Source organism: Myxocyprinus asiaticus, chromosome 47 (genome assembly GCF_019703515.2).
Source record: "Myxocyprinus asiaticus isolate MX2 ecotype Aquarium Trade chromosome 47, UBuf_Myxa_2, whole genome shotgun sequence".
Classification (NCBI taxonomy): domain Eukaryota; kingdom Metazoa; phylum Chordata; class Actinopteri; order Cypriniformes; family Catostomidae; genus Myxocyprinus; species Myxocyprinus asiaticus.
In genome coordinates, this window is record NC_059390.1 from 417,501 (window position 1) to 435,071 (window position 17,571).

General features: G+C 39.4%; 1 protein-coding gene across 2 annotated transcripts in view; it reads right to left on the reverse strand.

Moving 5' to 3' along the window:
• The window catches only part of LOC127436421 (receptor-type tyrosine-protein phosphatase O-like), a 75,227-nt gene that overhangs the window by 25,987 nt on the left and 31,669 nt on the right, over positions 1–17,571 (reverse strand). For both annotated transcript variants that reach the window (XM_051690545.1, XM_051690544.1), the window contains exons 6-13: positions 16,319–16,480; positions 14,177–14,373; positions 12,568–12,688; positions 12,171–12,364; positions 10,590–10,701; positions 8,960–9,123; positions 3,495–3,615; positions 804–937 (exon numbers count right to left, since the gene is read on the reverse strand). In XM_051690545.1, coding sequence (XP_051546505.1) covers positions 804–937; positions 3,495–3,615; positions 8,960–9,123; positions 10,590–10,701; positions 12,171–12,364; positions 12,568–12,688; positions 14,177–14,373; positions 16,319–16,480 — 1,205 coding nt within the window. The remainder of the gene's footprint in view (positions 1–803; positions 938–3,494; positions 3,616–8,959; positions 9,124–10,589; positions 10,702–12,170; positions 12,365–12,567; positions 12,689–14,176; positions 14,374–16,318; positions 16,481–17,571) is intronic.

The following is a 17,571-nucleotide window of genomic DNA, read 5'->3' on the forward strand; positions in this document are numbered from 1 at the left end:
TCACCATTCACTTGCATTGTATGGACCTACAGAGCTGAAATATTCTTCTAAAAATCTTCATTTGTGTTCTGCAGATGAAAGAAAGTCATATACATCTGGGATGGCATGAGGGTGAGTAAATGATGAGAGAATTTCCATTTTTGGGTGAACTATCCCTTTATCACAATATGAAGTGCCTAAAAACCACCTTTATCTTGGTAAAATCATGGTAACACACGGCATTTATTGGTATATTGCAGGTATAATGGCGGCAACAGCAATATTATACTTTTGATGCTGAGGACTCTCAAATTTAATTAACCATTTGCAGGTACCCCCTTCCTAAAATATAACAGCAGCTATATATTTTCATACTGTATGAGAAAAATCGCAAGTCTGATTTTATAAATAAAACATTTTGTTTGCAAAACTAAATAATTGGGTTTTATACTGTCATAGTACATTGAAATGAAATATCATCTGCAAAATATTTACCTTGTATTAAATTAACAGTGTATTTGTTACAGAATAAAAGAAAAACATTTAATGATTTTAAAATCCTAATTCTGTAGAATGAAGAATGACAATGCACTGAATGTCCAATCAGTCGGATCTATCTGATTTATTGTAATATTCCATAATAAAATGAAATACATCCCTTTAAAAAGTACAGTGATGGATTCAGATGGTAATACCATAGTACTGAATGATTACCACATTCATGCATGATGGTATTTACATAATATGCCAAGGTATGTCAGAGATTATCATGGTACCAGCCTGATCCAGTACATGTTTGTTGTCTTTCAGAGTGAAAGTGTTACCTTGAGTTCTCTGTGTGTTCCCAGCGGTCTACAGGTCACCTGATAGAAATCCACGACTCCATCCTCCGTCCAGAGCAGCGTGAGCGCCGTGTCTGTGGTGTTCACCACGTACAGAGACTTCGGAGCAGCCGGATCTGTTCGTACGAGAGCGAGATGTCACTTTAGAGAAACTGTGTGTTTGAGCGCAAAATTACAAGCCAAGCAAGTTCCTCTAAACAAACCGTTTAAAAATAACTAAGAAGGAACATGAAACAACCGAGTCTGACAAATGTTACAAGTGTCCTCTGTGCAGGAAGTTACAGTGTAAAGTGAATTTCACAAAACACAAAGTTATAACTGCTAGATGTAGTAAAGCATGTCACACTGCAGGACATGTCAACAACACTAATAACTAAGTTGGCCTGACAAAGCCAGCATACTGTTATTCTACAGACTTTGTTTAGGTTTTTTTTTTTTTTAAATCCCTAACCCGAGACCAAAATTTCTAACACTAACTCCTCATAGAGTTTTGAAGTATCATGCATCATACTCTACACAGACCCTCAGACTGTTCTGGAATATTGTGTTGTGTCTTTTCTAACTGATCGGACTTACTGTTTTCACAGCGGACAATCAAAAATCAAAAATCCTGTTGACTTTCACTGAGAGAATGTTCAAACAGGCCAACGCAATGCACATTAAATCAGACCACTACTGTCAAAAAATTCAAATGTAAACAAACCCAAACAAGGCCTGTAATCTACTTGAAGTTGCACTCTATCTATATATCTGTCTGTCTGTCTGTCTGTCTGTCTATCTATCTGTCTATCTGTCTGTCTGTCTGTCTGTCTGTCTATCTGTCTGTCTGTCTATCTGTCTTTTTGTCTGTGTCTATCTGTCTGTCTGTCTATCTGTCTGTCTGTCTGTCTTTTTGTCTGTGTATCTGTCTGTCTGTCTGTCTATCTGTCTGTGTATCTATCTGTGTATCTATCTGTCTGTCTGTTTGTCTATCTATCTGTCTATCTTTTTGTCTGTGTATCTATCTGTCTGTCTGTCTTTTTGTCTGTCTATCTGTCTGTCTGTCTTTTTGTCTGTGTATCTGTCTGTCTGTCTGTCTGTCTATCTGTCTGTCTGTCTGTCTGTGTATCTATCTATCTATCGGTCTGTCTGTCTGTCTGTGTATCTATCTGTCTGTCTGTCTGTCTGTCTATCTATCTGTCTATCTGTCTTTTTGTCTGTGTATCTATCTGTCTGTCTGTCTGTCTATCTGTCTTTTTGTCTGTGTATCTGTCTGTCTGTCTGTCTATCTGTCTGTGTATCTATCTGTGTATCTATCTGTCTGTCTTTTTGTCTGTGTATCTATCTGTCTGTCTTTTTGTCTGTGTATCTATCTGTCTGTCTATCTATCTGTCTATCTTTTTGTCTGTCTGTCTGTCTATCTATCTATCTATCTATCTATCTATCTGTCTGTATGTCTGTCTGTCTGTCTGTGTATCTATCTGTCTGTCTGTCTGTCTGTCTGTCTGTCTGTCTGTCTGTCTATCTATCTGTCTGTCTGTCTGTCTATCTGTCTTTTTGTCTGTGTATCTATCTGTCTGTCTGTCTGTTTGTCTATCTATCTGTCTATCTTTTTGTCTGTGTATCTATCTGTCTGTCTGTCTGTCTTTTTGTCTGTCTGTCTGTCTGTGTATCTATCTGTCTGTCTATCTGTCTGTCTGTGTATCTATCTGTCTGTCTGTCTGTCTGTCTATCTGTCTGTCTTTTTGTCTGTGTATCTATCTGTCTGTCTGTCTGTCTATCTATCTGTCTGTCTGTCTGTGTATCTATCTGTCTGTCTGTCTGTGTATCTATCTGTCTGTCTGTCTGTCTGTCTGTCTATCTATCTGTCTATCTTTTTGTCTGTCTGTCTATCTATCTGTCTGTCTGTCTGTGTATCTATCTGTCTGTCTGTCTGTGTATCTATCTGTATGTCTGTCTGTCTGTCTGTCTGTGTATCTATCTATCTGTCTGTCTGTCTGTCTGTCTGTCTATCTATCTGTCTATCTTTTTGTCTGTCTGTCTGTCTGTGTATCTATCTGTCTGTCTGTCTGTGTATCTATCTGTCTATCTATCTGTCTGTCTGTCTGTGTATCTATCTGTCTATCTATCTATCTGTGTGTCTGTCTGTGTATCTATCTATCTGTCTGTCTGTCTGTCTGTCTGTCTATCTGTCTGTCTGTCTGTCTCTCTGTCGGTCTGTGTATCTGTCTGTCTGTCTGTGTATCTGTCTGTCTGTCTGTGTATCTGTCTGTCTGTCTAACTGTCTGTCTGTGTATCTGTCTGTCTGTGTATCTGTCTATCTGTCTTTTTGTCTGTCTATCTATCTGTCTGTCTCTTTGTCTGTATGTCTATCTGTCTGTCTGTCTGTCTGTCCATCTAGCTGTTTGTCTTCCTGTAATGATCAAACAATCAAACTTCAAACTTTTAAGTCTAGTTCAAACATTCAGACAAGACTCTGTCAAGTCAGCATCAAAGTTTGTCTATAAACTTTATCTTGTTACATCCTGATCTTGTTGACTCTGTTGCTGTTTTTGTACAGTATTGTAGTTTTGCTGAGAAGCGAGGTAAAATCTACTGCATTTCAATTGTACAGCTGTGTGTTCAAACTCTCCTGAGCAGATATTCTGTGTGATTGTGGACGTGTGTGTGTGTGTGTGTGTGTTTGACACTGACCGAGTTTCATAATGTGAGGCACAGATGTGTTACGGCTTCTCTCCGTACATGCGGTGACCGTCAGGTTATAGATGTCACCGGGAGGAAGAGAGAGAGACGCCTTCATCATGTTACGAGTCACCTGAAATGTGCACACACACACACACACACACACACACACACACAGTCATTGAGGTTTCAAACGATGATTCAAATGTCACACACTGCCATAGCAACAGTCTCTATAGTGACACTAATGAAACAAAATCAGCTCGTCATTCAAATAAAGTGTTGATTAAACGCAGTGATCGAGTTCATCAGACTCATTCGACACAGGAAATCAGATCATAAATAGATCCATCGCTCAGTTCTGTTTAAAATAATCAACTCATCATTTCAATCTGAAACTTGATCAACACTCAGTCTCAAACACAAATGAGTGGAATCATACTGTATCACACACACACACACACACACACACACACACACACACACACACACACACACTGAAATGTTACTATATATATATATATATATATATATATAGTACTGTGGAAGTCTTCATATGTTCAAAAATACACCTGTCTTAAGATGGTCATTTTATATTTTTATATCTTCTGTTTTAATGTGTCAAAAGGAAATATACATTTTAGACTCCATCATTGTTTTTACAAATAGAATAGAAGTAGAAGTCCTGTAACAGATGTATGGATCTCAACATCACTGAACTGTGTTCTGCAAAGCGTGCTGTTTTAAAGGCATAGGGTGCTCAAACCAAATATTGATTCATTAATAGTTATGTTTACTGCACTTGTATGCAGTTAAGTGATCATTAAAAATTATTCATGGCATTATTTTATATATAGCTTTGCACAGTACTGTATACATATACAGTATATACTGTATATACAGCTTGAGGATGCAGAAAAAAAACAGAGCCGAGATTCTGAGCTTATCTCTCTCTCAGTCTCTCTCTCTTTCCTGTGGGCATGCATTCAGTCTCAGGGTTATTCTGCTCTCTCTGCAGCGCTGGTGGGTGTCTAACTATCTCAGCTTTGGCTCTGTGTGGAAACATTAAGCCGTCGCTAATTAAACGTTGGCTGTGCGTTAGATAAATATGTGTGCTGGTAATTGGATTCATTACAGGCTAATGCTGCAGTGCTGTTTCAATAGAGCGGAGAAACACACTTGGGCCTCTATTTTCAAGAGTGCACAAAGTGCAGCACTACTTGTAACAACTGTGCGTAACATCTTAACCAATTTCCGTGCCAGCTCAAAGCACAAGTGGGCATGTGTGGGAGTGTTTGTGTGTGTGTTGTGTGGCAATGAAGTGACACAAAGCACAATTTGCTATTTTCCTGAGATATCGCTCATTGCACTAAGATGTTTCAGTAGCACGTCTATTTTCAGCACAAAGTCTAAACTCAGTTCCTGCATTTGCAGTTTGGAGATTCAGTCAGCAGGTGTTAATAAAGTTCATGTTCAAACTCTGAAAATATAGTGGAACATTAAATTACGTCTCTGACGATCACACAGTGATACAGTCCATTTACACGACTAACTTCTTCTGAATGTGCTGTCTTTGTTTATATCGCTGGTGTTTGAGGGAATGGACTATATAATAGGTGCAATAACCGGAGAAGAACCTCAGAATTATATTGCACTTGATCCAGACCATTAGCGCTTTGCACGTGCAATTTCACCAAACCCACTTGCGCCTAAACTCAGCGCATGCTTGCACAAAAACACCAAAACTTCATAGCCGTGCCCATTAGCTTTGCGTGTATGACATGCTTTAGTGCTGCACTTAGTGCTCTTAAAACAGGGCCATGAATCACATATATAAATCTGTGCATAGCAGATCAAACACCCACAAGAGTCTGAATCACTCCAGCAGTCCACTTTATAGCAGTCAATGGACTACAGTGAATCATCATGAGCAAAAACTGACCAATAATTGAGCGTAATGCAGCGATTCATCACACTGTGACTCGTATGGACATTATTCATTCTGAATCACTGACATTAAATCTGGTTTATTCTTTATTCATGTATATTGAAAAATTAAAGCTGAATAATTATCAAGTAGAAAAATGCTGTGTGTGGGGGGTGGGGGGTATTAGTGGGGGTTGGATATTGATTCTGTATATGTGTGTTATTTATATTTAATGGTTGAATCAATAAAAACAAATTTTAATCGCAAGTAGAAAAATGCTTTGGACCATCCTATCTAGCATACATTATATATACAGTGAGGCAAAAAAGATATATTTGTTCACTTAAGTCATACTTAAAACCGTCTGAATGTCACTGCATTTGATTGGAGGTTTTTAAACTGGGGTCAGGGGGCCGGAAGGGGGTGCTTGGGAGGTCCATGATTTAACATATCTCAAATTTGACAGTATTAGATCCATTCAGACCGAATGCATTCTTGCATTAAAACAAAGCTTGACACAGCAATATGAATAAAACTGAGGGCAGGTGTTTCAAGAGTTTTCCATTCTTTTAAAACCTGACGTGACGTCCAAATGCTCGGCATTCCTGCAAGATGCTGAAAAAACTGCGTGACATGGTGCAACGGTCAAAAACGTCCATCTAGCGCATGTTTACATAGCACAACAAGAGAAAAACAGCGCAGACGGATGGAAAACAGTGTTTGTGTGAACGGCCCCTTATGGTTTTATTCAGCTTTCAAAAGACAACAAATATATTTCAATTGAATTGAAAATGTTGTTGATCAAGTTCTACAATCTAGCCTTACATTTCTTAAAAAAAGAAAAACCATTTTTTTTTTTTTTTTAAATCGCTGTCAACTTGGTACAAAATGTAAATGTTCCAGATATTGTGAATATTGTTTTCATTTCTTTTGGCTTTCGTACAATATAAACGCAAGTTATTTAATTTTGCAAATACCATGTTATCTTTATAATGCCATGCTTACTATATTCTCACACAGTGTAACTCGGCCTTTATAGATGAAAATATAAAGTTGCCTACTAGTGCTGGCCGAAAGGACGATGTAATCGGATATCGACGGCATCTTATAAAGATCCCGATGATTCGCTGTTTGTTCAGAGGCGTGCAGCGCGAGCTGGAACAGGTCTCGTGGAACAAGCGCATGTAAAGTGTTTTCACTCTTTTTTCTCTGTTTCATTCGTCTGAAAACTGTTTGCAAGAATAATGTCATCTGTGAGAATGCTGCAAATAATCTCCGATCATCTCGTGAGGTGCTGTGAGTTCGCTTTATTTCCACTCGGTTGGCATGCATTGCGAACGCAACTCTGCAGGTTCAATAAAATATATCTTTATGTTAATGAAACAAAGACGAAAGTGATTAAATCATAAAGTAATGCAAGTCATGTTCACCATGAACCTAAAATTGAGTTTTCTTTTCTTTATGCAACATTAACTGTATTACCAAAACACAATACAAACACAAATTCCATAAGAACACACATTTATCAGCATCGGGAACACAAGGGAATTTATTAGGCTTATTTATTTCTATTATTATTGTCTTTACATTTATAATTGTCTTTAGTTCTCTCTCTATTTTTTATTTATTTATTTTTATCCCCTTTTCCTCCCCAATTTGGAATGCCCAATTCCCACTACTTAGTAGGTCCTCGTGGTGGCGTAGTGACTCGCCTCAATCCGGGTGGCGGAGGATGAATCTCAGTTGCCTCCGCGTCTGAGACCATCAATCCGCACATCTTATTACGTGACTTGTTGAGTGCGTTACCGCGGAGACGTAGCGCGTGTGGAGGCTTCACGCTATTCTCCGTGATACACGCACAACTTACCACACGCCCCATTGAGAGCGAGAACCACTAATCGCGACCACGAGGAGGTTACCCCATGTGACTCTACCCTCCCTAGCAACCGGGCCAATTTGGTTGCTTAGGAGACCTGGCTGGAGTCACTCAGCACGCCCTGGATTCGAACTCACGACTCCAGGTGTGATAGTCAGTGTCAATACTCGCCGAGATACCCAGACCCCCACTGTCTTTAGTTCTTAATCTGTAGACTATTAGTAATTTTCCATCTGTCGTCATTGACAGATTCCTAATGCAAATGGGGTCGTTGAAGGCGGAAAATTTTTGGATTTGGGGAGGTGGTTAAATTCGATTTTTGATCACTTCGTTATTTTATTGCTTTTTTCGTTTTGCTTAAAGTGCAAATTAAATTTTTCGTGTTTCAATAAATTAATTTAATTTTTAATGCAAAAACATTAAAGCAAAAATATTCACCGACCCGTGCCTGGGGTGGTGGGGGTGGACAATGCAATCGGATATCATGATATTTTTTAAGGCAATTATCGCTAAAATATTTTTTACATATCGGCCAGCCCTACTGCCTACACTACATGGATTATTTCAGAATTTCAAACCTAGAAAACTTCTTTTTGCGAGATGTATTTTTAAACCCTATAACGTCGTGTGTATCAAATACACATCGTTTAACAGCTGCTGTCTCACTCTCTGTTCAAGCTGAAAAAATAAATAAATATGGTATGTACGTTTCACATGTTTATGGACCATCTGAAAAAAGTGGTTTCAATGTTTATATCGATCTATTTATGACTCTTATGTTGGCATAAATGTCAGCTTATTTTAATAAAGTAAAAGTGACAGTAATGATTATATTGTTACTGATATTTTAAAATGAGTATTTGCTGAATATAAGCAACTTGTGCTTGGTTAAAATTTTGTATATGATTTTATTGAAAAAGCATGTTGAAATCCATGTATCAGATATGATTCAACAGGCTTTTGAGGTTTATCCCTCAATCTCCATTACATTACATTCATGCACACTATAATTATTTTTAAATCATAAAGCTTTTTTTTTTATTTCTGTGTATGTTCATATATGCAGCCTGCTCTGTCATTATAAAGATCTCATTATTTTACATTATAAGCTATTATGATGTCATCTTACCAGAAGTTCCTGAGACCCAGCGAAAAAAGTTTTACAATTTCTCTTTTTTAAATTCATATTGTATTTGATAATGTGATACATTTCAATCCATATTTATAAAGCAAGAAGAGGAAGTTGTCATGGTCAAATTCTCATACATTTAGTATCTCTGAAAGTCCAGAGAGTCCTCTGATAATACCCCAATATTTACCACTGTAGAAAAACTTCAATAACAAATGTCCTACACACAAATGAATTGCCGGGCCGAAGGAGGAAAATGACCTTTAAAGACTAAAGACTCAAAAAAAAAAAAAAAAGAAACTTGCCATTTTTATTTAATTATTTTTTTACAATTTCTTTTTATATTTTGTCTAATGGTACTAAAAAAGTTTAATGTGAAAAAAAACAATTCTGACAATTCTTTCATATATCAAGTTTAAACATCATATAAACACAACAAAATATCAAAGCAAGTGTCATTTATTTATCAGGCATTCATAAGTGTGAATTAAGTGTACAAATACATTGTATAAACTATCAATCTGCTGTAGCTGATTGTGACTCACGTCGATGGCGTAGCGTCTCTTTGATCCCTTCTTGCCCTCTGCCACAACCTGCCAGTGCAGCATCCGCGAGTGAGACAGATCGGTGAACAGATCACCATACGTCCAGCGCACATACAGAATCCCATGAGAATAATCCACTGAAGAGATGTGAGGAGCCTCGGGAGCTGACACACACACACACACACATTGTGGGGACTCTCCATAGACTTCCATGCATTTTATTGATTTTATACAGATCTAATGATAATTTCTATCCCCTAAACCTAACCCTCACAAAAACCTTTCTGCATTTAAAAAAAAACATTGTTTAATATGTTTAATACGCCATTTCCCTCATGGGGACCGCTGGCTGGTCCCCACAATGTAGGTGATCTCAGGTTTTACTATCCTTGTGGGGACATTTGGTCCCCTAATGTAGTATAAACATGTACACACACACACACACAAACACAAACACACGCACTCACAAACACACACGCAAACACACACACTCACACACACACACACACACACACTCACACACACGCAAACACACAAACTCACACAGACAAACACACACAGATACACACACGCACACACAGACACATACACGCACACACAGACACACACAGATACACACATTCATGCACACACACAGATATACTCACACACACACACACACACACACAGACACACACCCAGACACACTCACACAGACAGACACACACACAGATACACACGCACACACACAGACACACACACACACACACAGACACAGATATACTCACACACAAACACAAACACACACACACACACAGATACACACTCACACACACACACAGACACACGCACACACAGACACACGCACACAGATACACACACACACACACACACAGATACACACATTCATGCACACACACAGATATACTCACACACACACACACACACAGACACACTCACACAGACAAACACACACAGATACACACGCACACAGATACACACACAGATATACTCACACACAAACACAAACACACACACACACACACACAGATACACACACTCACACACACACACAGACACACGCACACACAGACACACGCACACAGATACACACGCACACAGATACATGCACACACACACACACGCACACACAGATACACACACACACACACACACACACACACACACACAGATACACACATTCATGCACACACACAGATATACTCACACACACACACACACACACACACAGACAAACACACACAGATACACACGCACACACACAGACAGACACACACACAGATATACTCACACACAAACACACACACACACACAGATACACAGATACACACACTCACACACAGATACACACACTCACACACAGACACACGCACACACAGACACACGCACACACAGATACACGCACACACACGCACACACAGATACACACACACACACACACACACACACACACACACAGATACACACACACACAAACACACACACACATGCACACAGACACACACACAAACACACACACAAACACACACGCACACACGCACACACGCACACACACACAAACACAGTTTGTTTATGTATTATGAAACGAGTCTGTCCCTTTAGCACTTTACGGTTACCGTGAGCAGCTCACCTGTAACAAAGCTCACGGTTGAACCGTCACAGCAGCTCAAAGGTGGGTCACCCCAGGTCACCATGGTTACACGGAAGTTGTAATACCACGCCGGCAACAGATCTGTCACTCTCTGTTTGAATGTGAGAGAAAAGACACAATGATAAACAAACATCAGACAACAGTGATTTCATCATTAACCCTTTAATGCACAGGTGTTTCGCAAAACATTAATTACATACTCCAGTCTTTAGCGACCCGGCATGTATATCTATCACAAATGGATCTACAAAATGCCGAGATAAAAGACAATTAGAAAATAATATTAATAATATTCATTTTAATGTTTTAGTTTTCCTATATATCAAAGAGAAGATGTAACAAATCTAGAACAGGATTCATTACTTTCATGCTGAAATTTCACAAGACGCAACTGGCTGTCAAACACATATTGAGCTACACATAATCTACACATATGTATTTTCTCAGGCACTAAACAGATGCACATCTTACATAATTTCATTAGTACACTCAAATGACAAAAGTTATTCTGTTCATGTGTTAAACCTGCTATAGTTTACTTCCACATGTATGCACATTTATTCAGCGCCAATACGTACAGCTTCAGTGTGAACGAGAGAGTAATTCAGATGCTGCAGTGTGTTATTAAATATGATTATAATAGTTACACATAGAAAACATTTCCATGGCAGTGACTCACTGTGAACGGATAAATACATCACAATTAACCATCTCAAATGATAATCTAGCCAGTTAATTGACTGATTAAAGAAATAGTTCAGGGGTCTGGGTAGCTCAGTGGTAAAATACGTTGGCTACCACCCCTGGAGTCCGCTAGTTTGAATCCAGGGCGTGCTGAGAGACTCCAGCCAGGTCTCCTAAGCAACCAAATTGGCCCGGTTGCTAGGGAGGGTAGAGTCACATGGGGTAACCTCCTCGTGGTCGCTATAATGTGGTTTGTTCTCGGTGGGGCGCGTGGTGAATTGAGCATGGTTGCCGTGGTGGATGGTGTGAAGCCTCCACATGCGCTATGTCTCCATGGCAACGCGCTCAACAAGCCACGTGATAAGATGCGCGGGTTGACTGTCTCAGACGCGGAGGCAACTGGGATACGTCCTCCGCCACACGGACTGAGGCGAATCACTATGCGACCACGAGGACGCACATTGGGAATTGGGCATTCCAAATTGGGAGAAAAAGGGGAAAAATCCCCCCCCCCCTCAAAAAATAATTATTTAAAAAAAAAAAAATAGTTCATCCAAAATTTCAAAAGCTGTCATTATTTACCATAATAACCATATGCTGCTTTTTTCCATGGAATATTAAAAGCAGAAGGACTGTTACTGTTATGATATCTTTGTGTTTCTTTTATCTTGACAGTCGTGGTCACTTTAAAACTCTCACTGTATGGAAATTCATTTGATGATTCTTCCAAAACATTCTCCATAGAAAAAAAAAACATCAGAGAGATTTGGAACGACAAGACGGTGACAGACAATACTGAGCAGCAGCTTAAAATATAAACATCATATTCATCAGCTAATGTTTGTTGATCTGTCTGTATTAACAGACGTTGATTACCACAGACGCGATGACGGACGCAGTGGCGGCGATCTCGTAGTAAGTCGTCCACTGAGACGTCTGTGTGGCGGAATTGAAGAAGAAGGTTTGCAGGACATATTTCCGGAAGGCCACATTATACGGCCTCTGCCAACTCAGAATCACAGCGGTCGGACTGAGAGGATATACCACCACATCACGAACTCCCGTCGGCTCTGAGACACCAGAAGAAAGAGATCAACCAATCACAGAGAAGAGGTGGAGTTTACACCACAAAAGGAGAATACATGGAAGCTTTATTTTTGCTTAGAAACAAATGCAGTCTGAAGTACAATGTGTGGTCCTTTTAAATACTCTAGCATTGAAAACAATGAAATAACATCTTTGTGAATGAAGTGACATGAGAGCGAGTGCTGACCGATGTCAATGATGACCGGTTCAGACGCGGGACTAACTAAAGGTCCATTAGTGTGATAAACCATCACTCTGTACTGAGCGCCTGGGGTCAGGTTAGTGATGACATCACTGGTGATATTCTCCTATGAGAGAGAGAAAAACAATCACATGATCAGACACACAGCACGAACAACAGCAACATAACGTCTTCATGTCAGACTAAAAACTGAAACATTTAGGAGCCAAATGGCTTTTTTAGTTGCCAAATGACAGAATTGCTCAATTTAGAGGGTTGTTCAGAAGCAAGACAACTGATAATTCTGATGTAATTGTGTTAAATACTATATAGACTATGGAAGAATTCTATATAAAACAATAGTGAATTAAAATAGAAATTTAACGTCTAATGTTAAAATGTATGTTTTCTAATTTAACGCTGCCCCTTTAAATTGTTTGGCCAGTTCATGAATAATTTATATGATTTTACATAATTTATTTAAATGCATTAAAAGAACAGTTTCATGTCTATCCTTGTATTTTTCATCTGGTCGAGGTTAATCAGGGTTTTAGAAAGTAATTAGTAACAAGTAATGTAATTACTTATCAGACACAGTAATCTAATTACACTGTAGAAGATGTAATTAGTAATTAGTAATTAATTACTTTTTTCTTTAGAGTAACCTACCCAACACTGCATATATTATATATATATATATATATGCATTTGTATATACAGTATAAACATATCTTTTATTATTATATAATTATTATACTTATAATGTGTGTTAAAATGGTCTTCATCTTTCCTTAATGTGACAGGACAGCTACAAGAATCCAGATAAATCCCAGATGCAGTTTAGTGTGCTTCCAAAATCCCAATAATAACCAGACAGAAAGGTGGTACATAACACCAGAACTCTTATTTTGAAATGTCTGCGCTCGTGCTCACAGTTGTTCACTCGCTGACGGCTGATTCACTGTATGATTCGCTGAGAAAGTGACTCTGATTCTAAGACCCGGTTCAAAAGAGTCATTTGTTCACAAATCAGACATTACGGCTCACACCGTGTCTGATGTTGTCTGCAGAGAGCTGTAAAGTGGCACAAAAGTGGTGCACGCTCTAGATTATACTGTATCTGATGAAACGGCATATGAACTCACACAACCCAACTGTAGATTTTAAACTATTGTTGCGATTATTTATTTTTTGTCACATTAGCAAACATTTTAGTCGCAGTCTGGAGTCCTGCATGTCTCTGTAATGCTGCTCATAAAGTACTTTGATGTTTATACCTTATAAAGTGTGCTAAGAGCATTTACCTTTACTGATGTTGTTTGAATAGTTCATTTGTGTTTTAATAATGATTTTAAATAATCGTGACATGTGTAAAGTAGTCTTTACATGTACAGGATTTATAACCAGAAGTTTATTCGCCTAGAAAAGTAGTCCCACCTCAAAAATGATGATTTGGACACTTTACATCTCAAATAACACACATTTTTATACTTAAGAATTCATATAAGCACCATTCTGCTTGTACACAAGCCCCATAGACTTGCATTGTAAGTGCATTATTATAAAGATGAGTGGAAATGATTTTCTGTGGTGATGATCAGCATGTGAGCTGTACCTCAGAGCAGTATGTCATCTCCATGCGCTGACTGATGCTGGGTTTGAGACAGGTGAGAGACTGAACTGAGATCAGACTGCCGTTATATCTGTGAGCTGATGGAGCCCAAGAGACCGACGCTGTGCTCGAGTCCAACATCTTCACACTCACTGACTGTGGACGCTCCTGAGGCTGCTCCATCCACTCACCTGACGCACCTGTACACACACACACACGCACACGCACGCACACACACATGCACACACACATAGACACACACAGACACACAGACACACACAGACACAAACACACACAGACATAAACACACACAGATACACGCGCACACACACAGACACATGCGCACAGACACAGACACACGCAGACACAGACAGACACACACGCGCAGACACGCAGACACACAGACAGACACACGCACGCACACAGACATGCAGACACGCAGACACGCAGACACAGACAGACACAGACACACACGTGCACACACAGACACAGACAGACACACACACACAGACACAGACAGACAGACACACACGTGCGCACACAGACAGACACAGACAGACACAGAAACACACACACGCACACAGACACAGACAGACACACACAGACACAGACAGACATAGAAACACGCGCACACACAGACACAGACAGACACAGACACACACACAGACACAGACAGACACAGAAACACACATGCACACAGACACAGACACAGACAGACATAGAAACACACACGCACACAGACAGACACAGACACACACACAGACACAGACAGACACAGAAACACACACGCACACAGACACAGACAGACACAGACACACACACAGACACAGACAGACACAGAAACACACATGCACACAGACACAGACACAGACAGACATAGAAACACACGCGCACACACAGACACAGGCACACAGACAGACACAGAAACACACACACACACAGACACAGACAGACACACACAGACAGACATAGAAACACACACGTGCACACAGACACAGGCACACAGACAGACACAGAAACACACACACGCACACAGACACAGACAGACACAGACACACACACGCACACAGACACAGATACAGACACACACACAGACACAGACACAGACACACACACAGACACAGACAGACATAGAAACACACAAGCGCACACACAGACACAGGCACACAGACAGACACAGAAACACACAGACACACACACAGACAGAGACAGACACAGAAACACACACACGCACACAGACACAGACACACACACAGACAGAGACAGACACAGACACACACGCGCACACACAGACACGCAGACACGCGCGCACACAGACACACAGACACACACAGACACACACGCGCACACAGACACGCAGACACACGCAGACACGCGCGCACACAGACACGCAGACACACGCAGACACAGACACACACAGAAACACACGCGCACACACAGGCAGACAGACAGACACAGAAACACACGCGCACACACAGGCACACACAAATGATGAACTGTATTGTGGCAGCATCACTCAGTATAGTTCAGTGATTATATCAGACACTTTTATATGTACTTTACAGAACTGACGGTTTTCTTAAAGAGACAGTACTAGTTTAAAGCACATGTTCCTACAAATCAATTTAAATACCTGTAAATAGTGCAAATTATGTAATTAAACAATAAACATGTAACAAAAATTATATTTCAATATAATATCATATTTATTGATGGAATATATGTATTTGTTCACTTTTTAAAAGCTAAAATGTGAGCAACATTAGGAAAAACTCATAAAAAATAATTAGTAAAATGAATATCTTCATAATGAATCTAGTTAGACGGTCCCATGTATAATTAACAGCATTATCTGGGAGAGAATTTATTTCATATGTAAGCAAAATGGACATTACAAATTAAATACACCCATATGAATTGATATCGAATCAAAATCTGAATCGAATCTGAATCTGGAAATCTGTATCAAATCACAGCCCTATTCACAAGGCATTTCTAACATATTATACAGAATACCATCATAATTCAGTTGGTACCATGTCTAGAAAACCTCCTTGGTACTTTTTTGTTTTGTGAAGAGAAATTTGTGAATGTGTGTTTTACACATTGTTATAAGACTTGTGATGTGTAAAGAAGAGTTCATACTGAGGCAGAAAGTGAATCCGGCGTCAGAAGAACTTTCTCTGGGTTCACAGTCTCCAGAAGAGCTGAGCGTCGTCACATGAACTCTATATATTCCTGCTTCTGACAGCTCGGTGTAGAACTCGTGAGTGTTTTCATCAACGGTAGCCGTCTCACTGGAGTTTCCTGATCACATGGAAGACAACAACAACACAGAACAAACTTGATAAGAAATGTCTTAGAAATTGCTTTTTGTTGTGTAAAAAAAGTCTAACATGATCCTATCTTCTTAAAGGGGCAGTTCACCCAAAAATGGAAATTCTCTCATCATTTACTCACCCTCATGCCGTCCCCGATGTGTATGAGTTTCTTTCTTCTGCAGAACACAAATGAAGATTTTTAGAAGAATATTTCAGCTCTGTAGGTCCATACAATGCAAGTGAATGGTGACCAGAACTTTGAAGCTCCAGAAAGCACATAAAGGCAGCATAAAAGTAATCCATAAGACTCCAGTGGTTTAATCCATGTCTTCAGAAGTGATATGATAGGTGTGTGTAAGAAACAGATCAATATTTAAGTCCTTTTTCCAGAAATTTTCCTCCCTGCCCAGTACAGGGCGATATGCACGAAGAATGCGAAACGCCAAAAACAAAAGAAAAAGAATGTGAAAGTAAAAGTGAAGATTTATTGTAAAAAAGGACTTAAATATTGATCTGTTTCTCACCCACACCTATCATATCACTTCTGAAGACATGGATTAAACCACTGGTAAGTTCTGGTCACCATTCACTTGCATTGTATGGACCTACAGAGCTGAAATATTCTCTAAAAATCTTCATTTGTGTTCTGCAGAAGAAAGAAAGTCACACACATCTGGGAGTAAATGATGAGAGAATTTACATTTTTAAGTGAACTGTTCATTTAAACAGTGAGGTCCAGTGTTCATTTTCAGTCAGTTATTTATTTTAGTCATCTTTTTATTTTTATTTTATTTTTTGGGGGGAAAATGTCCTTTAAATGTAGCCAATATTTCATCATGTCATATTCATTAATTTAAATCAATTTCACTCTGACTAAAATGGCACATAGTTTTAGCTGGCAAAAATAACGTAACATAACATGACAAACACGTGTCAAACTGTAACAGAACAATCTTTGACCAAATATTTTGAAAAGAGATCGTCAATCCGCGCATCTTATCACGTGGCTTGTTGAGCGTGTTGCCACGGAGACATAGCGCATGTGGAGACTTCACGCCATCCACCGCAGCATCCACG